Source organism: Oryza glaberrima, chromosome 2 (genome assembly GCF_000147395.1).
Source record: "Oryza glaberrima chromosome 2, OglaRS2, whole genome shotgun sequence".
Taxonomy (NCBI): domain Eukaryota; kingdom Viridiplantae; phylum Streptophyta; class Magnoliopsida; order Poales; family Poaceae; genus Oryza; species Oryza glaberrima.
Window position 1 is genome coordinate 32503997 of NC_068327.1, and position 25269 is coordinate 32529265.

At 42.2% G+C, this 25269-nt stretch overlaps 3 protein-coding genes and 1 long non-coding RNA gene across 7 annotated transcripts; 2 read left to right on the forward strand and 2 right to left on the reverse strand.

Moving 5' to 3' along the window:
* Positions 1-1125: 1125 nt before the first annotated feature.
* Positions 1126-4679, reverse strand: LOC127764809 (uncharacterized). Of its 2 annotated transcripts, XM_052289731.1 has the most exons (5): positions 4442-4679; positions 3230-3324; positions 2669-3055; positions 1716-2594; positions 1126-1613 (listed from the first exon to the last, which is right to left on the reverse strand). In XM_052289731.1, coding segments are annotated over exons 2-5 (1500 nt in total). In that variant the 5' UTR covers positions 3231-3324; positions 4442-4679; the 3' UTR covers positions 1126-1380. The 2 variants fall into 2 exon arrangements, with proteins under 2 accessions (XP_052145691.1, XP_052145690.1); XM_052289730.1 differs by lacking the exon at positions 3230-3324.
* A 3177-nt stretch (positions 4680-7856) lies between these two features.
* On the forward strand, positions 7857-10927 carry LOC127764418 (uncharacterized). Its single transcript, XR_008015864.1, has 5 exons — positions 7857-7975; positions 8056-8142; positions 8782-8942; positions 9277-9349; positions 10753-10927. It is a non-coding gene; the product is annotated as an uncharacterized LOC127764418 (long non-coding RNA).
* Positions 10928-12821: 1894 nt separating this feature from the next.
* On the forward strand, positions 12822-20824 carry LOC127761134 (uncharacterized). 2 transcript variants are annotated; one of them, XM_052285362.1, is made up of 8 exons: positions 12822-13040; positions 13836-14104; positions 14198-17913; positions 18149-18268; positions 18813-18929; positions 19255-19344; positions 19904-20011; positions 20234-20824. In XM_052285362.1, exons 3-8 carry the CDS (start codon positions 14290-14292, stop codon positions 20279-20281), a joined length of 4107 nt encoding a protein of 1368 aa, XP_052141322.1. In that variant the 5' UTR covers positions 12822-13040; positions 13836-14104; positions 14198-14289; the 3' UTR covers positions 20282-20824. The 2 variants fall into 2 exon arrangements, with proteins under 2 accessions (XP_052141322.1, XP_052141323.1); XM_052285363.1 differs by lacking the exon at positions 13836-14104.
* Positions 20825-21366: 542 nt separating this feature from the next.
* Positions 21367-25040, reverse strand: LOC127761135 (translation initiation factor IF3-4, chloroplastic-like). Of its 2 annotated transcripts, none has more exons than XM_052285365.1 (10): positions 24673-25040; positions 24376-24415; positions 24212-24271; positions 23698-23759; positions 23079-23134; positions 22959-22992; positions 22558-22630; positions 22384-22476; positions 21949-22208; positions 21367-21859 (listed from the first exon to the last, which is right to left on the reverse strand). In XM_052285365.1, the coding sequence occupies exons 1-9, from the start codon at positions 24948-24950 to the stop codon at positions 21987-21989; spliced, it is 918 nt and encodes a 305-aa protein (XP_052141325.1). In that variant the 5' UTR covers positions 24951-25040; the 3' UTR covers positions 21367-21859; positions 21949-21986. The 2 variants fall into 2 exon arrangements, with proteins under 2 accessions (XP_052141325.1, XP_052141324.1); XM_052285364.1 differs by having other exon boundaries at positions 21944-22208.
* Between the last annotated feature and the right edge of the window lie 229 nt (positions 25041-25269).

Genomic DNA, 25269 nt, shown 5'->3' on the forward strand with positions numbered 1-25269 from the left:
CGATGAGATGCTGGTTCTTCGTCCCAAAATATAACAATGTATTGAACGTGATGCCCGTCTTATTTAAAAAAAATTATGATTAGTATTTTTTATTATTATTAGATGATAAAACATGATTAGTACTTGATGTGTAACTATTTTTTTATAAAAAAATCATAAATATTTCAAATTAGATAAACGGACAGTCAAATGTTGGACACGGAAACCCACAAGTGTACTTAAAATGAGGCGAATATAGTATTACTGTTATGAATCTGAATACTATGTCCAGATTCATATTGGTAGGATACGTCATTCTTTCGTTTATGCTCTTCATTTTAGGAAAAAAAATAAATTTAGAATTGAACTTACTAATACTCCTTCCGTAAAAAAAAAAAAACTCAACTTTTAGAGTTTGAATTTTGTCCCACAAAAATTCTACCATCCTACCTACCCTCAGCACGTAAAAGAAGAAGTTTTATACCTTCAATATTCTTTACCTACCTATCACATTTACTATTTTTTCATTGATTAAGGACATCTTAATCATTCTTCATTTTCACTAATTTCACCTCGGGATATTAGGAATGGATTTTTTTTTATACGGAGGGATATTAGGAATGGATTTTTTTTATACGGAGGGAGTACATCTAATACTAAATTCGTTTTTAGTCGGAAGCAGTACTGTACTAAAAGGATAAAATTGGAGACAGGCCACCAGCAGCCGTGCAACCCAAAGCTGCTAATCATCATCAATTCCGGTGTACTGGCAGCACAGCGACTGACACCGGCATGCATGGAAGGATGCAGGCTATCAATGCGAGAGCTACCGCATAGCCATGTGAACACTAGCATTGGATTTGTACCAAGCCGCGAGTACGTAGTACTACTACCGTCCTTCTCTCCAACCTTTTCCATCTTGGGGGCCCAACACTCACTGCACTGGGCCATATCTGAGCCCAATACCTCAAATAGTAGTTTTGAGGCTTTGGCTGGCCCAGTTAAAGACATCAGAATTCTCTTCCTCAAAAAATAAAAAAAAAACACTAAGTTATGCATTGCCCAGTGCCCACGCTGCTACAATGACTGGCAACCAATAGAGCGGTTTTATCCCCTGCTATGGCAACAAAACAAGGCACACGGACATGTCAAACGATCCATATCACTATCAAGACCCAGAGATTGCTAATTACATCATCTAAAGCAGTCAGGTAAAGAAAAAGGGACTATCCAACTCCGACTTGAGCCATAATTGACCCAGAAAATTTCTACCAACAGATTATTGTTGAGACCTCAACCTCCCAACCTACATTGTATCCTAAAACGAAAACCTGTAACCTATATCATGGTTCATCCGGTACAAATCGATGCTGCTGCTACTGATCGTTGATCAGTGCAACGTCAGGCCTTGGCAGAATCAAGGCAGCCAATACACTGGGAAGGCTCAGCGAGGCCGTAAATGGCCTCAATGCAGCTGCTATGGAATGCATGGTGGCAGCCCAGGACGGCCGCGACTGGAGGAGCATTGTCGCGAGCATCGTCACCTTGAGGCCTGAATGCTATATCGAGCTTGCACAGCTGGCACCTTGTCCCCAATGGCTCAACTGGTGGCGCCTCATCCTTGTCCGTCAGAGCTGAAATCGCAACGAAGAAAATGTGATTTAAGTCAAATGGTTAAGACGGACAGCAAAAAAGTAATCTTTGCCTTGCACTGAAACTGTGATAAAGAACTTTACCTGGTCCTTTGATGTGGACCTGCGGTTGTGAATTTGCCGATTTAAATTGCTGCAGCAGCTGTTCTTGCTGCTTGATCAACAATGCCTTCACGTTCGCGTAAGCAGGATCTGAGAGAACATTGGATGACGAGCCCTTAGCTTTCCCGATCTCTAGTTTCGGTGTGACCAATGGAGCAGTTGCACCAGCCTGGCCACTGGGCTGTTTCCTAGCAATGAGTAACTTAGCAAGCTTCCTTTGAAGATCATCTTGCAAGTTTTGTCTGGGAGCTGCAATGACCGGAGAAGGCAACTTATTGTGTGCAGCAACTTGCTGTGCTCTGTTGGCAATAGCTTTGGCATTGACTGGAGCAACTGGTTTATTAACAAGGCTTGTTCTGTTGATCATAGCTTTTATATTTAATGGACCAGCTGAGTGGTTGACTTGGTGAGTTCTGTTGGGTATAGCTTCTGCAGTGACTGGAAAAGCCGACAGATTGACTTGGCTTGATCCGCTGGCAATAGCATCAGTAGTGACTGGAGCAACAAGCAGATCAGCTTGGTTTGTTCTATAGGCAATAGCTTCTGTAATGATATCATTGGAATTATTTTTTGTATCAAGCTGCAGCTGCTGTGCAAGTTCAGCTGACTGACAATTGTCATTTGTAGTAGCAGGACCAATTTTTGAGGAAGCAATGACAGAACTCTCTCCGCTTTCAGTCTCCAACTTAACCATAGACAGTGGAGCAGCTAATTTACCGTCCTTATTTCTGATAGTTGGTTTCCTTTTTGGAAGTACATCAGAAGGGCTCTTGCCCGTTTGCAGCTTCTTTGATGGAGATGGGATGACTGCCCCATCCAACTGATCACCTTTGCTCGCGCTTTCTTCATTTCTCTTTTTGCCTGGAATAAAATAATCAAAATTTGGATTACAACATGAATGATAAAAATGAGTTAACAAAGCATCTAGTAAGCACCTCTGTGAACAGTTGGGCTATCTTCAGCAGCTTGAGACGAAGCAACTCTGGAGCGCTTGGCAGAAGGATTGGTTGAAGGAACGCTTGCCCGCTTCAGGTCTTCACTCATAACAATAGGCTGGGTAAGGGGCTTCCAAGCAGATGAAGCCACTTTATGAGGGGTGCGGACACGGGTTACAGATGGTCTTGCAGCAGCAGATTGGGTGCTAAAGCAAGGGTCTGTAGAATCTCTACGCTTGCTTGTACTAGCAGATTCTCCTCCCTTCACATCAGATGAAGCAGCAGCAGCAGTAGGCTTACGGGTCATAGACCGAGTAACAGGGCGGAAAACCTGATGATGAGCAGGTGTGCTGCAAGATGGCTCAGCATGGCCAGCATCGCTCCTCACTGAAATGGAAAAGGAAAATAGAAGTCAGAATAAACCATCCAGAATATCCTTTGGATGTAATATCAGCAGACATTAACTTGAAAGAAAGTGGCCATTTTTAATAAAACGGGTAAATCTTCCTCTAAATAAAATAACAAAGATTCTGAGAAATTGGAACTCTGATTTAAAAATACTCCATTCTTAAGACGATATAGCTGATCCTCTAACAAAGGATGACACTCTTGCAGATTAATTCAGTCAACGGCAAAATCCAGTGCGATGCAGAACTCTACACAAGAGAGAAGCAGCACAAAATAAAGAAATTAACCCATCTTGTAAGTTGTAACATCTCCCGAAAAACAAATGGCCGCGTACAACAAACAACATGTTCAGACCAAATTGTGGCCACTAATGAAAGTGTAGCAGAGATATTTATCAGTGGAAGCAAAGGCATTGTAGTAATGAAATCTGACTAATGATTTGATGGTTGGAACAAAAAAAGTTCCCAGTATTCTGGCATCTAAATTATGCACATATAATGCACCAACAGAACATATTACAACTTTACAAGGCAGGGTTACAATGTTACAAGCAGAGCTGAATTCAACCACAACATTAGGGAGGTTTACACCTAATATACAAGAGATACATGCACAATTCTATATCAGGCAAAAAAGAACTGGGGAAAAAGAGGAGCACATCAACATATAGCTTCCACATAGCACGTGCACACTTACATTTCAACCTAAACAGGACCGAACCTTCAAGGGAAAAAGAGCAGTTTGATTGCCACCAATTAACAGTTCATACAGCCAATTCTCAAGGAACAGATTACATTTCTTTGGAAAGGAAACCCAGCAGCATGATATTTTTTTTCTTTTAGTGAAACAGACCATCAAAAGAAGGGCATTTGATTATGTAGCTCCCCAATCCAACACAAATAAAGAAATACCTGCCCATCTTTACAAGATTCCATAGCATAACAATCAAAACAACAGCAGTTACTTCTGAATTATCCCTACATAGCGGCCGCTGTGGAGCCGCGTGCCGAATTCCCAAAGCCAAAAAAGAAAAAAAAATTCTGGCCCGGCTGCGTCTTTCCTGATGACATTTCTCTACTCCCAGTACTAAAACCACTCGATTAACGCGACATCAGGATCCGATCATGGATGATTCGAGCAATCCGTACTCAAGTCGCAACTAAACCGTGGGGCACATCTACGCGAAATCCCCCCCGAACCAAGAACCGGAATCTCCCGAACCAAAGCCATCAACACAACCCAACAATGCATCGGAATTACCACCAGCCCGCGGCCGCAACGAATCCACGCGAACCAAACATCCTAACAAAAAAAAAACACGAAGAACCCCCACGCGGAGGAGGATTGGGCGGGGGGGGTTCTCACCATTCTCCGCGGCGGCGGCGGCGGGGGGAGGGGGATTCGGGGCCCTGGAGGCGCGCGGCATTGGATTGGGCGAATCGGGGGCGGCGCAATCGCAGGGAGCACGAGGAGAAAGCCCTAATTTATTTTTTTTTTCTCCTCCTCCTCCTCGTCGTTTTTTTTTTCTTTTCGGGGAGGAGGAGAGGGGGGAGGCTTTCCGTGTCGATGGAGAAGGGGGAGAGGAGGGGGTTAGAGGAGAGGAAGAGAGAAGGGAAGAGAAGAGAAGAGGTGGCGGGTTATATAGGCTTCGGGCGTGAGGCGTACGAGATGGGCCCACACTTCAGGCGGAGGCGGCGGCAGCGGCGTGGCTTCGACTCCTCTCACTCCTCTCGGCTCGGTGGGTTTGTGCAAGTGCTCCTTGGAGATGGAGCCCGGATGGTTTTTTTTTTGTTTTGTTTTTAAGACAATAGCCCGGATGGTTTTTGAAGTGTGTTTTGGATGAAACAAACTCAAGGAGGGATTTCGGCCTCATTTTCTTCGCTTATATTTTATACTTAAGAAGATATAATTTGAATTTTTAATCTTAAATTTGAAGTTGATTTTGAGACTTTTCATCGAAGTTTATTTTCAGCATTTGCTTTTAGATCGCTAAGAACATATATATAGAAAAGTTTTATTCACAAATTACTTCTTTATTTACAAATATGTCGTTTGCCTTATTCCACGAATAAGCTAAACCATGAGGCCGTTTTATCTTCTGCACTGCATTGTCACTGTGTGTTGTATTTTGGTGAGATCAAATATTATTATTAGTTGTTTTACATTCACATATGTAATTATGTGATGTCACTCCGGTTGAAATTCTACGTCTTGTTATATTTTAATAAGATAGATTATTATTTTTATTATGAGATAATTCAAGAAATGCTATTGACAAACACCAAAATTTAAGAGATGATATCAACGAGTGCAAGTTCTACAAAATGTCATTGTACAGTCAATTTTATCCCATAAACGCCATCATCATTGGGGTGCCGTTTATCTCGCACCATTAAATGAATTGTTCATCCTATAGCACTTAACGAGGGCTACTAATGGAACCCTAATGGTGATGTTTTTTGGGACAAAATCACTTGTATAATGATATTTTATGGAACTCATAATTGTTGATAACATTTCTTGTAATTGAATGTTTGTTGATGACATTTTTTGGATTTTCTCTTTTATTATAGAAGATGCAATTAAAGTTCTACAACAATTACAAGTAGTACAACATATACCAATGGTGTTTAAAGATATATGCAACAATAAATGTTCTAGTTGAAGTGAAGGTCCACTTTCTTAAAAAGAAACTTCTATTTAGCAATAGAAGTTTGTTTTTGAATAAGTGTTTAAAGGTATCCCAAACATCTAATTAATTAAAGAAGTGTTTTCAATAGATGTTTGGGATACCAAATTTAATATTGGGTAGAGATATCATAGGTAACATGATAGATTTGGTTTTGCTTTTATTTGTTGTAGGATGGACTAGGTCTATTTTACAAGGCATGGAAAAACGGCAATAAATTATAGGCTCATATTTAGCTGCGAGGCCTATAAAACACCTTGAGCAACTAGCCATTTTGATCCTAAGAGTAAACTGCATTCTGCATCTGATATTAAGGCTGTCTTTGGTTATTTATCATTTATTACAACTTTGTTTTTCGCAATGGCAAGGATTGGTCATTGCCTAAAATTTTGGTAAAGATTAGCAAGGCTTTTGTTTGGTCTCCTATTAAAGCATGCAATGGGCTAAGGCAAAATAGGGCAAATAATTTAACAATGCCATTTAATTGATTCCGACTCCCAAACCTGATGAGTAACTAAATTTTTTGTTTGCCAATTATGAGCATGTTAAGATTGGGTTACAAATCAAACATATCCTAAGCCTACCAATATACTTAGAAAATTTCCTATATAGCCTTAAAATTTTAACCTATCCCTTTGATGCATCTTGAGTTTTGTTCATTTTCTTATCTACATTCCAAAATTAGTTTAGACTTCCATACCATTTTCATTAGTTCACTATTACCTCCGTCCCAAAATAAGTGCAGCAGTGGAAATTCGTGTCCAACGTTTGACCATCCGTCTTATTTGAAAAATTTATGAAATTTTTTTAAAAAACTAGTCACACATAAAGTACTATTCATGTTTTATCATCTAATAACAATAAAAATAGTAATCATAATTTTTTTTAAATAAGACGAATGGTTAAATGTTGGAGATAAATAGTGCAAAACTGCACTTATTTTGGGACGAGGGGAGTATTAACCGACCTAAAATTTTTAAGAGAAGTTCATTGTGTCCTTTGGTACGAAGAGACATATAATTATAATTTTTTTATGGAGTGCGTTGTTGGAGTATCAAAATTTGTTGTATGGGACTATTATATTATATTTATGAGCTTGTGTATGCGAGATATTATTTATGAAACAAAATAGAGGTGACATAAAAATAATATTTATTTTTCAATTACTAAAATTTGTATATTTCGTATTTTGTACAGCAACACAACTTTTTATATGGAGTATTTTTTTAAATAGTCATAGAGGCAGGGTGTGCGAGTGGTGCATTCATGGGGGTGAGTGTGCACGCGTTGCGAGTGCATGCGTTGTACCGTGTTTCTAAAAAAAATCATTACAAAAACTCTATATATGTAACTATTTTCGAGGGACAAAAATGTAAAACGTAAAATCAGGGTCACAGGAGGAAAGCCAGTGAACTGTTCCGGGCCGGTTCAGGCCTGCACTGGGATGAGATCCGGTCTGCTTGCACGCGCAGCCCACCAAAGGCCCATCAAGATCACCAAAAGGCCCAAACATGACTCCGGACTCCGGAGTCCGTAGGCCCCAACAGGCCGCAAAAGACCAATCCCAGAAGCGGCCCACCGAAAACGTGGCGAGTGGAGAGCCCAGATCGCCGCCGCGGCCGGCCACGGGCGCGAAACCGATCAGCCATGGCATCTTCCTCCGGCGAATCGCCGGGTTTTCAGGAGGCCTCGCCGCGCCGCGCATCCTCCTCGTCGGACGCGACGCCTTCTCCGACAACCACTAGGTGAGTCGCCGCTGTTTTTTCCCCTTAATCTCAGGAGGGAGTTGGGGTTTTGGTAGTGCGTGCGGGTTGCGGCGGCGGGGATCGCGAGAGGGTGGGGGGGGGGGGGGGGGTGGGGGGGTCGGCGATTGATTTAGGGTTCTTAGGCTATCAGCGCTACTGCCTACTGCACCGTCAAGTATGATTCCCGTATAACCGTATTAGTTACGCATGTGACATCATTTCAATCTAGTATGAACTACCTGTACTAGTACCCATCAAGCAAAAGAGTACCAAGAGTTAGCTTTTTCGCTGGCTATAACTAATTCATAATAGAGATTGTGGTAACTTTTATGGCAGTTCTTCCAGGCTATCTGTGGGCTTCATCAGGACTACTGTAAAATGGTCCAGCGAAATTTCGCTTTATGTCAGGTTATCAGGGCTTCTTTGAGACTGTAATTTGGTCATGAGAAATTCGCTTTATGTCAGGTTGGATGCTGCAAATTATCGACCAGGACATTCATTGTCCCTATCTGTTGCTTGTTGTCTGCTTAGCCGTGATTTTTTAGGTTGTCAATGATGATAACTGGAGTATCACTGAAGGATGATGGTAAAGATCGTTGGAGTGTCATGTACAGGCCCTTGCAGACATTTCGGTAAGGTCCTCCTGTTGCTGAAAAGAAACTGTCTGCTCATGTTATTATCTCCCTAGTACTTCGTATCTGTTGGAAACTTAGACTAGGGAAGACCTGCATACTTATGAATAAAACTAATAATTCTGCATTGGTTTGTTGGAATAGCAAAAGCTGCAGTGCTTCATTCCATTATTGCCTTTCAGCCTGTTCATAATATCCCACAACAACGATCATTAATGTTGATGATACCATAGGTGCTCAAATTGACTAACAAAGTCTTCCTTTTCTAGAAAGGGAAGAACTCCTAGAATATAAAAAAAGGGCATGTTTACCTGTATGTTGAATCAAGTTGTATTTTTCTACCACAGAATACGAGCACTCTTAAGATTCAGTTAACTATGCCCTGGTTTCAGACTGTCAGTTGAGTTCTTCAAGAAAATTCCTCAAAGTAACATCCAATAAATTTACCGAAAAAAAAACAAGGTAATTGCTATCGGTCCATAACTAAGGTAGTTTTGGATTTAAGCTTCAATAGCCACCTCACATGATCTTTCGATCTCTGATGGAAAATATGAGAGCACATCAGGACATTTTGCTATCATATTTGATGTATGAAATAAAGCTTACTCTGACGTATCCATACGACTGTTCATTTACCAGTCTTGCGCGAGCATCACATCCCTTGACAATTGAAGCACTCGCGATCTCTACTTTTTGTTACTTATTTGCCCCCTTTCTGAAGAAGCAAGATGGGCGAAATGGTTTACGAGATGACTAAACCTTCCTGCAACGATTACCTCTCTTCTGCAGACAGTGAGCAGGTAGGCAGGTTAATCTATTCTCTCCTGACTTTTACAGTACTTGCCATTTCCGGTCCATTTCCAAAGATATAGCCGCAGTTACATACTCTGTCTGGACACATTGAAGTCTAGCAGATATGCTTATCATCTCCTGTTATTTATGGCCCTGGATTGTACTGCATCAATTATTAGGCTAGGCTATACATCAGCACACGTTCGTGCTTTCTTTTGTAGGGTTTGCAATAGTACTACCGTTTGACACTAATTTATGTTTCTTAGTAGTATATAGCATGCAATGAAGAACAAGCAGTACAAATTGATTCATTTGACTAATTTCATATGTAAAATTTTGCAGGATTTTGACATGAAACAAATCAAGTTTCGAGGGGAATATGGAAATGTCTAAGCCATCCAGATGGGACTCATAGGTATAACGACCTTTCCCCTGTCACATTATATAATAGATTTAAATAGTGTTCTTTTCATCCACAGAACTACTGATGTGCTGCATAACTAGTCCTTCATATTTTAGTTGGTTGATAGTAGTACTAGTTATCCTCTTCATGTGTTCTAGGAGTATCTGTATATGATGATTTACCATTATAGCCTAGATTTGCTTATTAATACTGTAATTCTGTGAAACGTCAGTACAAAGTACTGCCACACTTTTGGTTAATTGGCCCTAGTTAAATGGAGTATATCCTTTTGGTTCTGCTCCCAGTTACCCAGTATGCCATAAATGTACCGTATCTCCATTTCATCTCCAGGCTAAGCAGTGCGTAAATTCAAACTAACAGAGAACCCTCATTTAAACCATGGTCTCCCTGATTCTTTATATATCATATCTGATTCTGGTGTAAAGAGCTTGATCAATTAGTGATTCTCAGTGTAGCATTTGGCAGGATTTGTTTGTCAAATCTGTGCATCCAAAGTCTTCTTTCCTAATTTACGAGCATGATCCATGATCCATCCTCCTGATGAAAGAGGCTGTCTCTAAATCTCCCGTGATTGAATGTTGATGGTAGCATGCAATTGGTGCTGGGCAAATGTGCCAGTTCTCATGCTGACTTATATTATACGTCATCACACAGCACCAGGTGATGTATGAGTCATCTGTTTCTGCCGCGTTACCTTTATATTCTGAAATGCCCTGCTGCTTTTGATATACAACCAGGTGCTCCACTTCTGGCAGCCTCCTGCTATACTCAGCTTTTATTAGACGGCAATGCGAATTGCATTCTACCTGGAATTTCATCCAATCAAAATGGACCTGCAACTGTAACTCTGCAAGGAGTCAGCTAGAGATGGGGATTCTGTAGCCTGTAGGACCTTACTAGTACTGAATTTCATACACATAATAATGAGTTTTCTACCTTATTCGGGAATAAATACATAAGATTTACGTATCTTTGCATTAAGAAGGATGAAATGTTTACAGCAAGACGCAAAAGTATAATCTCATTTTGAATTTTAAACCTCTACTACCAGAAGGTACGTGCCTTGTTCTTCTTCCATACATGTACTGTATATTACCTAACGAACTCACCAAGCAGACTAACCAAAAATAAATACTAGCTGACCAAATTAGAGCTATGCAGTAGATCAGTTGGTGAATGTGGAGCTATCTAAGGGCTATGGATATTGCCAAACCGTTCTTTCCAGGACGGTCACTGTATTCACCTATACAAGAGTAGTACACTACAACTCAGCAGCAGGACTTTCCTACTACACTTTCAACCTGAATTTACTTTTGAAGTTGCTTCCATTGATCTGCATCTGATTCTGCATTGGTTTCCTTGATGCGATGTGTTATTTTTCTTTTGTGATCCAGGCAGTTGTGCACCTATTTACGGACCACGAGCACCATCTGTGGGCCGGTTGCTGAGCAACTTTTCATGATTTCATCGACACACCTTGCTCTTTCTAGCTGGCCTGAGCTGAGCTGAGCTGAACTGCCCGCTTCCAATTACAACTCACTCACTCACTCACTCACTCACTGTGCGTGCTCAAGGTACGATCTATCTATCTATCTATCTCTCCCTTTCTCCCGGTTCATGGTTCAATTTCCCTTTGGCTTTTTACGTACCTAGGACAAGATTGGTGCAGGAGTTTTGAGTGTTGTTGCTTGCTTGCTTGCTGGTTACTGTGGTTAGCTACTAGCAGTACTGCAGATTAAACTCAAATGTCCTGAGAGGTTGAGATCTTAGCGTAGTCATGTAGGTTGGTTGTGACGTTGCAACAGCTTTGCAAAAGTATTTTACTTGCCATGTTCGCAAGCAAACCGTGGTTACGGATGCTAGTGCAGATTTGGCGTTTATGTTAAAACCTAAAGCTGAAGCTTTTTTCGTAGATGCATATACATGTAAAATCATGTAAGATCGCTAGGCATGGACAGCATGGTACGGTGATGTGTGACTGCACATGCAAGTTATCTGACTCATCAAACTGTCTAACGTATAGGTGGTTGGGCAGGGATGTTTTTCCATTCAATGAAATGTCTTCCTTTTCATTGATAGATTTTGATATTCTATCCAACAACAATATGTTCTTGGTGTGCGTACATTATATCCAACTACACCTAAAAAAACAATAAATTGTGGAGTATATGTAAATACGATAAATTAGGAATATCTTTACATACATCTTCCCTGTAACTGCAATGAGAAGAATGGCATGTCTACAAAATGCAAGGTGTAAAAAAAAAAAAAACAAAATGTAGATAGAGGCAAGAATGGAAAGAAAAGCTCAAAAGGTGTAGGAAGAAAGTGCCGGTCACCAGGACAGTTTTCTCCCTAACAGCACCACAACGGTACAATTTCCAGTAGGTGGGCTTGCTAGTGCTCATACCTCTCGATCGTCTTACCATGAGCACCCGTGCTGTCCCGTTTCTTATAAACGGCTTTTAATTGCTCTCATCACTAGCTAATCCCCACATCCGCTGCTTATCATAATAAATCACTAACACACACCAACTTTTTAATTCAAGTTTAATTCGAACTAAATAATGGAGTATAACTACTCCCTCCGGTTCCATATTAATTGACGTTTTGGACAAGATTGAGGTCAAGCTTTTATAACTTTGACCATCAATAATTTTAAAAATATTTAGTTTAAAGGAACTAGAACGACATATATAGATTTGTCTTTTAAAGCACTATAATAAAAGTAAACATGTATTTATTTATTATATATATTATAATAGAAAAATAAGGTCAAAGATATATCTTGTAGACCGTGTCATTGTCCAAAACGTCAATTAAAATAAAACCGGAGGGAGTACCACACACCAACTAATTAATTCAAGTTTAATTCGAACTCAATATTTTTTTCTTCGCGGTGACGACAAACTCGATACTCTCTCGGTCGTCTCAATACGTAGTACTCCTTATGTTTTGGACAAGGTTGAGGTCAAAGTTTTAACTAACTTTAAAAATATTTAGTTTAAAGAAAACAGAACAACATATATAGATTTGTCTTTCAAAACACTATAATAAAAGTAAACGTGCATTTATTTATTGTATATATTATAATAGAAAAATAAGGTCAAAGGTATATTTTGTAGACCGTGTCATTATTCAAAGCGTTAATTCAAATGAAACCGGAGAGAGTACTAATCTAGAACTAATACATCTTATAATTACAAATGTAATTAACTTAATGCACGCAGCAAAAGGGAAAAAAAGAAAAGACAGTTTCAAAAAAAAACACTGTATTATGGTCCTCGTGATCATCAGGTAAGCCATAAAAAGGTGAAATTTAGCTAGGTGGAAAGTGAAAGAAAAATGTACTAGTACTACAACAGCTTTGATTTACGCTCACTCTTTTTTTCTAAAAAAAACAGTACTTTTTATATTAACCTGTCCCCTCACCTGCGTGGGCAAAGAAAAACATTAACCTGCCCCCTCACCTCACCTACGCGCCCAAAAAAAGCGTCCTCCTCGCCGTTGGCTTTCTCGGGCGAGCCGCGTCTCCCTCGTCTCCCTCCCCCCGCACGCCCGCACCCAATTTTCCTCCCCCCAATCTCTCTCTCTCTCGCTCGTCCGCTCGAATCCTCCACCGATCGGATCCCCCGCGGCTCGTCGGCGGCGATCCTCCGGCGGCGCCGCGCCCAGGCGTCAGGTCAGGATCGGATCGCTTCTTGCCTGTATCTCGCGTCGGTTTCTTTTCTTTTTATTTATCTTTTTTTTTTCTTTTGCGTTTCTCCTGTCGATGGGTCGCGCGTGGAATCGTTCTAGGAGCCTTTTTTTTTTTTTTTTTTTGTGTTCGATCGCTTGTCGGGCACCAAAAAAGCGTCGGATTTCTCCACGTCTTCTCTCCCCCCAATTTCTGGGTTGAATCGCCATTGGGGCACGTCGCGCCGCTGGGTGGGTTGCTGCTGCTTGCCCTTGGAATCTTCCCTTCGCTTCGCTTCCGGCCGTCGCCGAATTTTGGCCCGGGTCGTACGGCGTCGCCACCGCCTTTTCCTTTCCCCCACCTCTGCGCCATTTTTGTTTCCTTGCGTTCTAATCGTACTACAGTACTAGTAGCAGCAGCAGCAGCAGTAGCGTACAAAATTTCCTCTATTTTTTTTTTAATTTTTCCTCTGCCAATCTCGCGCATTTTGCCCCCAGCAGCAACGAGGCCCCGCCATTTGCCGCCTAGCCGTTGGGATCGCTGCAACGGCCACATTTTATTTTTATTTTTTACCGCGGTTTTTTTACCCGCTCCTCCGATCCCCATTTGCATTAGTTTATCATCATCATCAGCAGCAGCAGTGTCCTTCTCCTGCTGCTGCTGCTGCTGCTTAACCAAACAGTAGCAGGAGCGTACTTTAATAATGAGTAGTAGTAGTAGTGCTGCTGCTACTAATCATCGTAATTAATCCAGTGGTTAACCTTCGTCTCCGGGCACATTTAATCCTCTCTTCTGTGGCAGGAGGCAGCTTTGGCTTGGCTTGGCTTCGCCATTACTGGGCGTGGAGTTCTCGTGAGGTGGAGACCCAAGCCTCACCCGAAAGAGACGCTCCAATTCCTAGGCGTAAATATTACTGCCAGCCTCGCTGCAGCAGCAGCCCGAAAAAAGAATTCCCCAATTCCGCCTCCTCCTCCTCCTCCACTCCACATTTGTTTTTCTTTTAATTTTTTTTCTTTCTGGCTCTGTCTGTCGCTTTCTCCTTCGCCAACCGACTCAATCCCTTCGATCTGGTTCGTGCTCTGCGGCGACTCTGAGCTCGGGGATTTGATTTGTGTTTTTTTGTTGGATGGTTTGTGGGCTGACGATTTTGTTTGCATTGGCAGATTGGGGGTGTTCTTGGGCGGGGGGTGTGGATTGGTGGTGGAGCTGTCAATGCGGGTGGATTTGAGACCGGGTGGATTGGTGGCAGCTGCGGATGGACGCCTGTGGAATTCGGGCGCCAGGGGATGTGCTGCTGCGGAAATCTGAGCTCTCGTCGGCGGCAGCGGCGGCCAAGAATTACGGCAATGGCCACGACGACGCCGCGGTGAGGCGCAAGGCGGCGGCGGGGTCGCCGGCGACGCCGAGGAGGCACCCGTCGCCGAATGCCGGTCGGTCGTCGGCGGCGGCGGCGGAGGCCGCGGGGTCGCAGGCGAGGAGGTCCCAGTCCACCGAGCGGAGGCCGGCGACCCCGTCGAGGCTGTCACCTGGCGGCTCCAGGGCGGCCGCCCCGTCGTCCAGGATCTCCGCCCCAACCTCGCCGTCGTCCGCGCCTTCCAGCCCGTCGTCGTCGTCCTCCAGCTCGTCCACGCCCGTGCGCGACGCCGTCGCCGCCGAGTCGCAGAGCGCTCCGAGGAGGCTGGCCGGCGGCCGGGCTCCTCCTGATGGGCTGTGGCCGTCAATGCGGAGCCTGTCTTCCTCCTTGCAGCTCGAGGCGAAGGGGAAACGCAGCAATGGCGGCTCTGCGGATCAGGCCAAGGCGAGGGATGCGGGTGACAGGAAGAGGAGCCCGTCGAGGGGGAGGAGCGCCGCTGAGCAGCAGCCGGAGAATCCGCACGCCAAGGTGATTGACCACCATCGCTGGCCTGCTATGATGGGGGGCAGGGTGTCCGTGAGCGCAATGTCGAGGAGCGTGGATCTCACTGACAAGATTTCCAGGCCAGCACTATCATCGATTCCATCTCGCGGCGTCTCACCGAAGAAAGCAACGATGGCATCTGCTACAAATGCATTGACAAGAAGTATTGATCTTGCTGACAAGATTGATCGCCTGGTCTCTTTGTCGGTTTCATCACCAAGAACACCAACTGCTTCAAATGGCACAGCTGATGAATCGAAAAGCATGAGTGTTAGTAAAGGTACCAAACCTGCAGCCGTGGCAATTCCATCACGAGTTTCTGCAATAATAACAGCTACATCAGGTGGTATAAGGGCCCTGTCTAAGAGTATGGATCTTACTGAAAAAGATATCGGTACCCTCTCCTCGGCAGCATCATCTCCTGGGATTTCACCAAGTGTGTCAGTATCAAGTATGTCTAATGCTACATCACAAACTACAGCAAAGTCAACACGAGGACTTTCACCTAGAAGAACATCAACATCTATTGGCAGTGGTGCTTTATCAAGAAACATCGATTTGCCAGAAAATGATAAGAGACCGGCCTCCTCATCAGCTTCACTGAGGGGAAATTCGCCAAGAAGGCGACTTGCCTCTGACAGTGTTAATGCTGTTGTGAAAAACATAGATTTTGCTGAGAAGGATAGCAGAGCAGCCATTTCATCGACTTCATCTCGAGGGTTTTCCCCAAGAAGACGACTTGCCTCTGATGGCCTTGATGCAATATCAAGAAGCACAGATTTTTCTGACAAAGATAGCAGACCATCCACATCCTCATCATCTGCACAACGTGGGATTTCTCCACTAAGAAGGCTTACCATATCAAAGGGCACGGACTTTACTGATAAATCTTACAGGCCATCGACCTCTTCAGCTGCATCACGAGGTGTTTCACCAAGGACTCGATTAGCATCTGACAGTGCTGGTAATATATTAAAGAGCATGGATTTGGCTGATAGAGACAATAAACCATCAACCTCGTCTGCCTCATTACGTGGTATGTCACCAAGAAGGCGGCTTGCATCTGATGGCATTTCAAAAAACATCACCTTCACTGAAAAGGACGACAGAACTATGCCCTCTTCAGTTGCATCTCAAGAGATCTCAACAATAAGACGTCTTCCATCTGACGGTGCTGACAGTATATCAAAGAATATAGACCTTCCTGAAAAAGTTACCCGACCTGCTACCTCTGCTGCGTCACGGGGCCTTTCACCAAGAAGACGACTTGCCTCTGATGGTGTCAATGCTATATCAAAGAGCATCGATCTTGCTGACAAAGATACCGGACCTGCCAGGTCAACAGCTGCATTGCGAGGGGTTTCTCCACGTAGACAACTCGCCTCTGATCGTGTAGATTCTATATCAAAGAACACAGATTTTACTGAAAAAGATAAAGACACCAGACCTTCCACGTCGTCAGGAGCATCACGGGGGATTTCACCAAGACGACGACTTGCCTCTGATGGTGTAGATGATCTATCAAAAGGCATAAATTTTAGCCAAAAAAGTATCAGACCTTCCACCTCTTCAATGGCATCACGAGGGACTTCACCAAGAAGACGGCTTGCCTCGGACGGTGTTAATGCTTTACTGAAGAGCACAGATTTTACTGATAAGGACCACAGACCATCTACCTCATCAGCTGCACTACGGGGGATGTCACCCAGAAACAGGGTTACCTCCAAGTCCATCGATGCCAAAAGCCTGGATTTTTCAGACAAAGATAGCAGACCATTCACCCCATCAGGTGCATCGCAGGGAACTCTACAGGAAGTTGCCCTTGCTTCCGATGGCATTAATGCTCTGTCAGAAGCTGTGGATACTGCTGTCATAGGTAGTTTACAGTCCACGTCATCAGTTGAATCTGGTGAGACTTCAGATGCTAGACTTAATAATGGCTCCGGTACTGTTGTAAACAGGATCGATTTTGCTCAGGAAGTTAATATAGCAACCCCAGATGGTTGTAATGGTCATATTTCAGAAAGCATGGATTCTCATGACATAGGCACGTCTGCACCCTCAATGTCAATTACGTCACAAGAGCAATCACCAAGCAGAACTGTTTCTAATGGCCCTAAGACTCTCTCAGAGGATATCAATGCCACTAAAAAAAATAACAGAGCAATGACAGTGAAGATTCCATCTCGAGGTGCTAGTCCAAGAAGGCGACTTGCATCTGAAGGCTTTGGTACTATATACAAAAGCATGGATTTTTCTGAGAAAGATAGGACATCCATAAACATGGCAACACCATCACGTGGAATGTCACCTAGAAGAACAGCAAGATCTGGTATTGTTGATATGTCAAAGAGTATGGATTTTTCTGAGAAATGCAATGGACCAATTTCCTCAATAGCTCCATCACATGTGGTTTCTGCAAGAAGAATACTGGGACCAGATGGTGCTAATGCCATGTCAAGAAGCATGGATCTGACTGATAAAATCAGACAACCAATCTCTTCAACTGTCCGGAAAATGTCTCTTGCTGATAGCAGAGCAAAAGCCCCTGACCTTTTGTCAGGTGACATCGAGAGTCCAGGTTCTGCCAATGGAAATGAAAGCCAAGAGGAGAATGCTGGTTCAAGCCTAGATGCACCTTCAAATGATTCAGAAAAATCTGCACCTCCGAAACGATTGGCCAGAACATTATCTTCACCATCACCAACAAAGGCTTCATTAATATCATCTTTTACCCCTAGGAGGATGCCGAGCCCATCGAGGAATAGACCTTCAACACCTGTCTCACCATGTAGTTCTACCAGGTCTGATTCTGCCTCTTCGATTCTTAGCTACATGGGCGATGTAACAAGAGGAAAGAGAAGCCCAAGTCACATGGAAGACGCCCATCAACTGCGCCTCCTATATAACAGGAGCTTGCAATGGCGCTTTACAAATGCTTACGTAGATGAAATGCAATCAGTTCAGAAGATGAGTGCTGAGGTAGATTTTGTTGCATCACATCTTTCCATTTCACTTGTGGTAGTATCAAAATTCATTTACCGGTAATCATATATTTTTATTTTGCCATGCCGTGCTAGTAGGTCAGAGAAAGCACCGTACTATTGCTTTGCCTAAATCTAAGCTCCCTTTTGTTCTGTGCTATTCTCATTTTTAAATGTGTTGAAGCGAATATAAGTCGAGTGTGATTCTTACTTGATTTATTCATTCGAACCAGACTATGCTCTACAGCGTATGGGATGCTAACTCCAGCCTGTGCGATTCTATGGTTATGAAAAGGAGTTATGTTCAAAGGCTGCGACAGGAGGTCAAGCTAGGAGTTGTGTTGAAAGAGCAAGTAAGATTTGTTGAGATCTATGATATATGTTATTCCATTATCATATTGGCAGAATCAGATATCTTTTATTTTGCTGATCATTGGAGGGCAGTTATTTTATTTCGTTACTTAGTCTAATACACGCAGTCTGATTTTTAAAGGGTCATAGAATATCTTACAAAGTGGCATTCTGTTTAAAACACCAGTTAACTTCTCGCATCCAAAGAAATGTGTTCTAGCTAAATGTAGCAGCAGATCAAGTAATCCTGTCCTGACAAAATTATATCAAAAGACCAATCCTGAACTTTTTTTCTGATCATGCTTGGTTGGTTGAGATGTGGAAATATAATGATTATGCAGACAAATGGGACATTATATATATCCCCATTCCAAACCATGTCAATTCCTGTACTAGTTTTTTTGTTGAGCAAACCCCAAAGTTTGAATACGGGAGATGCAATAGTGCCCACTATTCTTTCACACAAGCTAAAACTAATAATATTTTAATGTTGCATGCCTCCTTAATTTTGACCTCACTATTCTATGTTATGTTACCATGAAGCAGATGGACTACCTTACTCACTGGGCAGCATTGGAAACAGAACATTCTACTTCTTTATCTAGTGCAATTGAAGCTCTTAGAGCAAGCACACTACGGCTTCCAGTTACAGGAGGAGCAAAGGTATCATGATACCCTATTAACATTAGTAGACTTAACACCTACTACCTCCGTTTCAGGTTATAAGACTTTCTAGCATTGCCCACATTCATATAGATGTTAATGAATCTAGGCACACATATATGTCTAGATTCATTAACATATATATGAATGTGGGCAATGCTAGAAAGCCTTATAATATGAAACAGAGGAAGTAAATATCATGATTCCTGTGGTCTTATGGGGAAATATAACTTAGATTCATGCTAAACAAGTGTTCTTTTCTATGTTTATTTTTGCTGTTTTGTCTGTGAAATATGAAGTGATGCTTATGATGTACCTTTTGCAGGCTGACGTTTTTACCGTTAAGAATGCTGTCAGTTCAGCAGTTGACATTATGCAAGCAATGGGCTCATCTGTCTGCTACTTGTTATCAAAGGTAGAACTAAAAGACCCACATTTGGTGAAATTGGTGTGTTTTAGCATATGCAAAATGAGTTGTTTGTTTTGTTTTGATGATGGCTCCCCAGTGACCACTATAACTTTATGACCGCATAGGCACATAGGCTAATAAAATGATAGTACTGTTCTTTTTGTAAATATCCTAGGTAAAGTGGCATTGCTTGATCAGGTAGCCATTCCATCATACGTTGCAAATTTGCGATAGACGCTGTGGAGGTTATGATGATTTGAGTTTTGATAGCGTAGTTTGTGGTGTAACGAGGCCTCATGATAATACCTGTAAGAGGGTAGATGACATTATGATAGTCTTTTAGCTAATCCAGTCCAGATCTGATAAATCACAGTAAACTATGGAGTAAATTGTACTATGCTGAATTGCCACAAATTATCGACCTCATTCTGGTTACAGTCTTTGCTATGTAATTTAATTTATTAGTGTCAGTGCCATGTGTTAATTAATCATTTCCGATAAAACAGTACTCTCTGGTTATGTTCTGGACTTCTAGTCTATCTAATCATTGGCTTATGTTCTGCAGTTACAGGCTACACACTCTCTGGTTACAGAACTTTCAGCCGTTGCTGCCAATGAAAGCTCCATGCTCAATGAGTATAGAGAACTCTTAGGTACCGCGGCAGCCCTACAGGTACGCCTTGGTTTTCTTGTCCATATCATTATCTTTCTCTGTTTCTGCAAGGTCAGGATTTCTAGGAATCTAGGACAAAAAATGGACTTGTTCCTAATGTAACAAATAGATGCATATTCATATAGAATTATAGGCTGCTTCAAGTTGTGGATGTACCTGATACCAAAAGAAGGATGTTTTTTCTGTTCAGTTTAACTTAAACCCTACCTTTTCTCTGAACAGGTCCTAGAGTCCAGCCTAAGGACACAACTCATACAAGAAACTGAGTGAACAGCTTAATGCATGTATGTCTAACTAAGAAGAATAGAATGTAGAGGTAACACCATTCATTAGTTTCAGTAGCTGACTGTGTATCTTCATGCTCTCTCGCCCCACTTCCTATTCCTTTTTTCCCCTTTTCTAGTTAGGTGTTTTCCCATTTCTTCTTTTGTACTTCCTGCATGCCCCTTTTCTGTCTCTACAATTTACATGGAAGAGAAGTGCATCAACACGAAATCATGGATCAATCCATGGTGACGAGCCTGTCAATGTTTTATTTATAGCGGCCTACAAACTGAGGACGCCAACGTCCTGAAACTGAAAACTTGTTGTAAAGATTAGCTCTTCTCTTCCCCATCTTACCCACATTGCCATAGGCATTGTAGGATTATAGTCTTGTAGCATTTTGTTTATCACAGGCTGAGATCCAAGCTTGGGCAACCAGGAGTTCTAACATAACATTGTAGAATAGATCATAGTTCCCTGATTCTGACTTCATGACCAACATGTGTAACTAACTAATTTTTTTTATGAGAACATATAATCTTTTCTTGGTATCAGTGCTTCAGTTTCGTGATTTTTCTTTCTTTTTGGTTGCTTCCAACAGTTGGTGTGGAATTGCATCAGTAATTTGACTGTTTGGTTATGCTGTCTTAGCTTCTGTTGGTGCACATGGAGGCACATTAGCATCCTGCCTATGGTTTTCCACCTTCTGCATGCATCAATACGTCCTTGCTGCATTAGTAGTATAATTGATGTTGATTGCTGAACATAATTCGGTCCCCAAAAGAATTCACTAGGTCATTCTGCTGCATTGCTTAGGTTGATGGCTAGTTAACTCCTTTTATTTCTTTTTTATTTAATTAATCTTTTGACCGTTTGGAGGTGGGGCGCACGATGATAGCGAGACATTGGCCTCTTTTAGTCTTTGGCTGCATTATTATAATCATTTATAACGATGATGCTGTCATGGAGATGAGTAGCTCCTTTTATTATTTTAAAATATTTGGTCCGTGGTGGCTATCATGCTACCAGCCTGAACGAACTATTCATGGTACGGTACTGCTCTACAAAATGTCCAGTTGAAACTTTAAAAGTAGCAAAATAAGATTCTTGATTCGAGATAATCAGTTCAAACCAGAATGATATTGGTACTTCTCATGCAAAAAAGAAGACAAAAAATCGCACAGCCTCTTATCAGGCTCTTGTTGCAGGCAAAGGTCAAAATCCGAAGTAAGCATTTGACAGTAGATACATACAATTACTCTTCTCTACAGCATTACTGGGAAGGGAACAAGGCAAAGCACAAACAAAATCGTGTGATCAAATATCAACTACACTGCTATGGGTGATACAGCTACAAGCAAACCTTCGTATCATCGATTCATGCTTCTAGTCTCACGATTCACAGCCAGCTTGGTCTGTGCAATTCAAGAGGATTCACAGCTCCGGAAGTATCATTCTGCAATGCTGAAATGACAAAGTTTCAGCTTCTTGACGATATTGATCCTTGTTCTGTGTGACCGTCTGGGCAAAACTCTACATGCGTGGAGTTAAATACAGCAGCAGCAGCCTTGCATTTAACAGTACCTACATGTCACCACAACAGTAAATAAGTTCCTGATGAGAATATTAGGACTGTTTTAATATAGACCAAAAAAATGGGCAGAATACCTTACGAAATCTGAGAAGACATCCCCAAGACTTTATGGTTCAATCAAACATTTGCTGAGACTTCTGTCTCAGTCTCCTTGCTTTCCTCCGGTTGTGCTGGCACAGGTTCACTCTCCTCTGGTTGGTCATCTGATTGGTCACTGTCTTCTATCGCAGTATCCTTTTTGTTCAGCTCATCCTGCTCTTTTTGTATAGCTATCTTATTGGGAACAAGAACAAGATATATATTCCTTTCCTGAAAATTTTTACTTTCTTCTGTTGCCATCTGAAATATGGCAAAAACAAAACGTTATGTCTAGTTGAATCAGAACAGGATAACAACAAGCACTTTGGCTAAAAGTGTAAACAAAGGCCATTTGAGATGAACGAGCTCATTGCAAGCAACAAAAGACAGATTTTTGTTCTTATTCCATGAAGGAAAAACAAGTAAATCTAATTACCTCACCGACATCATTCTGGAACCGCCTAAGAAGTTCGATAGCTTGTTTTTTATACAAATTTTCCCTGCCTTTTAAGTTTACCATTATCTTGACCTGAAAGAGTAGTCTCAAGTGATAAGTTACACAGTTATACTTCTCAAAAAATAGGAAGCAAAATGAAGATAATCTTATCACCTTGTCGCCAGCTTTAAGAAACTTCCTTGCAGCTTTAAGTCTCACACTGTAATCATGAATGTCAATGTTGTACCTGATAAAAAATATATAGAGAGAAGCCCAACATCACCACCTCAATGCATAAAAACACACACCAGTTAATATGCAGTAGTCTAAAGAAGCAATGACGCGAAAAGATCATTGTTAATGCCAACAGAATTTGTATCGCTCTATTATGTGAAATAGCTCATGTGAGCTGTAGAAAACTCCATTCATTATTCAAGCACTTCTGGAGTGTGCACTTTAATTCACTCATTTTCTCCAAAGAGCATACAGGAATAAAGAAGTCAAGGCACATAGATAGGAGCAAACATAGCAATTATTAGTTGATATAACTTGCTAAAAGAAATGGTGATCCATACCCCATTTTCAGCTCTTTCAAGCCCATGCGTTTTGCTGCAGAGAGTAAACATCAAAAGTCATATGACCTTTACGTATTAGCAACAATGCCTGTAGATAAAACCTCAGGTTAGAAAGTTTACCAACAGATCTTTTCTGCTGAGTTCTTTTCTTCTTCTGTTGTTCGTACTTGTGCTTTCTGTACAACATAATAAAAGCGCATTCAAATGATTGTTCTAGATGAAAGAAATCTGAATGAGCATAGCAAAGGACCATGCATGCCAGTGACCTGGAGTAAAAGGGATAAGATTGCTATCACAAAAATTAATTCACTACAACGCATACTAGTTATCTACCAATACAATGGACAGTAACATGATGGGGACCAAGCCTATTAGTTTATTATTGGTACATGGCCAGGTTCCATGGTAAATATGTGAAAATGATGGGAGGCAGGATTCCAACAGAGAGCAGGGTAGGAGTCACAGGGCAGCGATGCATTACCACAGAATAATTACTAAGTTAATAGTCAATTTTCTTACGGCTTGCACCTTTGACACCATCAGGAGCAAACTTGCTGAGACTAGATTATTTTTGGTTTGTTTCTCGCACAACATATTATGTTGTTTAGAACTTAAAACACAAGATATCTAAAGTGAATTTTAACATGGACTAGTTCCACATTGACAAATAGGGTGATATGAAGTAAACAGATTGTCTGTCCCAAAAGACAGGTTGGTATTGGTGTTAATTGCAACATACTTGTAATCTTTCTCTTGGAATAGTCGGAGCACCGGAGGATCTCCATCGAGTGATAATATTGCCTGAAATGTTAAAAAAATCAGCAATACTCATTGGAAAAGAGTTATTCAAAACAAATGCCACCTAACTGAGTAAGATTTATCTTGTTAAGCATACAGGTAGCTTGTGAAGTTGCCACGCAGAAAACTCATATAGCAAGCGATGGAAACGCCGTTATTCAGTAGCAGGTAACCACTACTAATGTGGCATTAGAAGCATAATTTGGTAGTCTCTTATTTAAGATATTAGGCGTTTTTAACCAAATGTGACAAAACTAGCAAGTCTTTATACTCAGTAGCACACTACCAAATTATGCATTTTTTTCTATTGAAAAGTGAATATTTTTAGAGTAATTCATTAATAATGCTATACACCCACTTGATCACATAAAAACGTTCTGCTGTGATGCATACAATATTTTGGAAATGCATGTTATTGCAGTGAAGACTATAAACATATCAGACAATGAGCATACCAGTATAAGATCATTTTCATCTGCAATCTGCACTGCTTCGCTTACAGATACCACACCAACCTGCCCGAGGAACAATGAAGGGAGTGACGAAGAAATAAACATACAAGGCCAAAAAAAAGGACTTGATTGAGATCGATCTACAGATATCTGGATATGTTTCGTACCATTCTTTTCTCCTCATCCAATAGCCTTACCGTTGAAGCCCTGACAAAGCAAAGTAGCTTAGAACGCTTTTACGGTGAGATGAAATGAACACAGCATGTCACTAGGCACATCAAGCTCTTTTGCGTTTAATCCCAAAATTCCCAATCCAATGGAATGCCCATTCTATGCAATTGCTTGGGAACAGCATGTATACGCAATTTGGCATACAAATTCTCGAATTCCACACATCAAATGCCGAAAAAGAAAAGCATAAATCCCAGAACCCAGAAGCGAGGGAGGAAGGCGAATGCCCGTACTCGATTCGCTCGATGTCGAGGGCGGGGTCGTAGTCGGGGTCGGGGCCACGGTCCCTCCTCCCCCACCCGCCGCCGCCGCCGAACCCTTCCTCCTCCTCCTCGTCGCTCTCGTACGACGACGACGAGGAGGCGTTGTACCGCGCCACCACCACGAGCCGCGGCCGCCTGGCCATGAACCGCGCCGACGACGAGGAGCAGGCCATGGCGTGGCCGCCGGCGGCGAGCCTACGAGGGACGACGCGGGGCACGCCCGGCGCGAAGGCGAGGCCGACGACCATGGCCGGCGACGGCGGCGGCGGCGGCGGTGGCGGAGTGGGTGGCCGCCTTATCTGCTCCGTGTCTCCGGTGGAGGTTTTTGCCGCGAGAAGTGGAAACGAGTGGAGGTCGCAGCCTCACCTCAGGTTTGGGCGACGCCACGGGGGAGATGGGGCCCATCTCCGGTTTTTAGTTGGGCCACGGGCCCACAAGCCCAAACAGGTCCAATGTTTCGCTGGCTGGATTGGCCCGAGGAGTTGTAATATGAGCCGTCACATTTCAGGTACGTACGCTGCTGGGCTAAAGGTCCAATGTGAATATAAATAAGTTTATTTTTGGTCC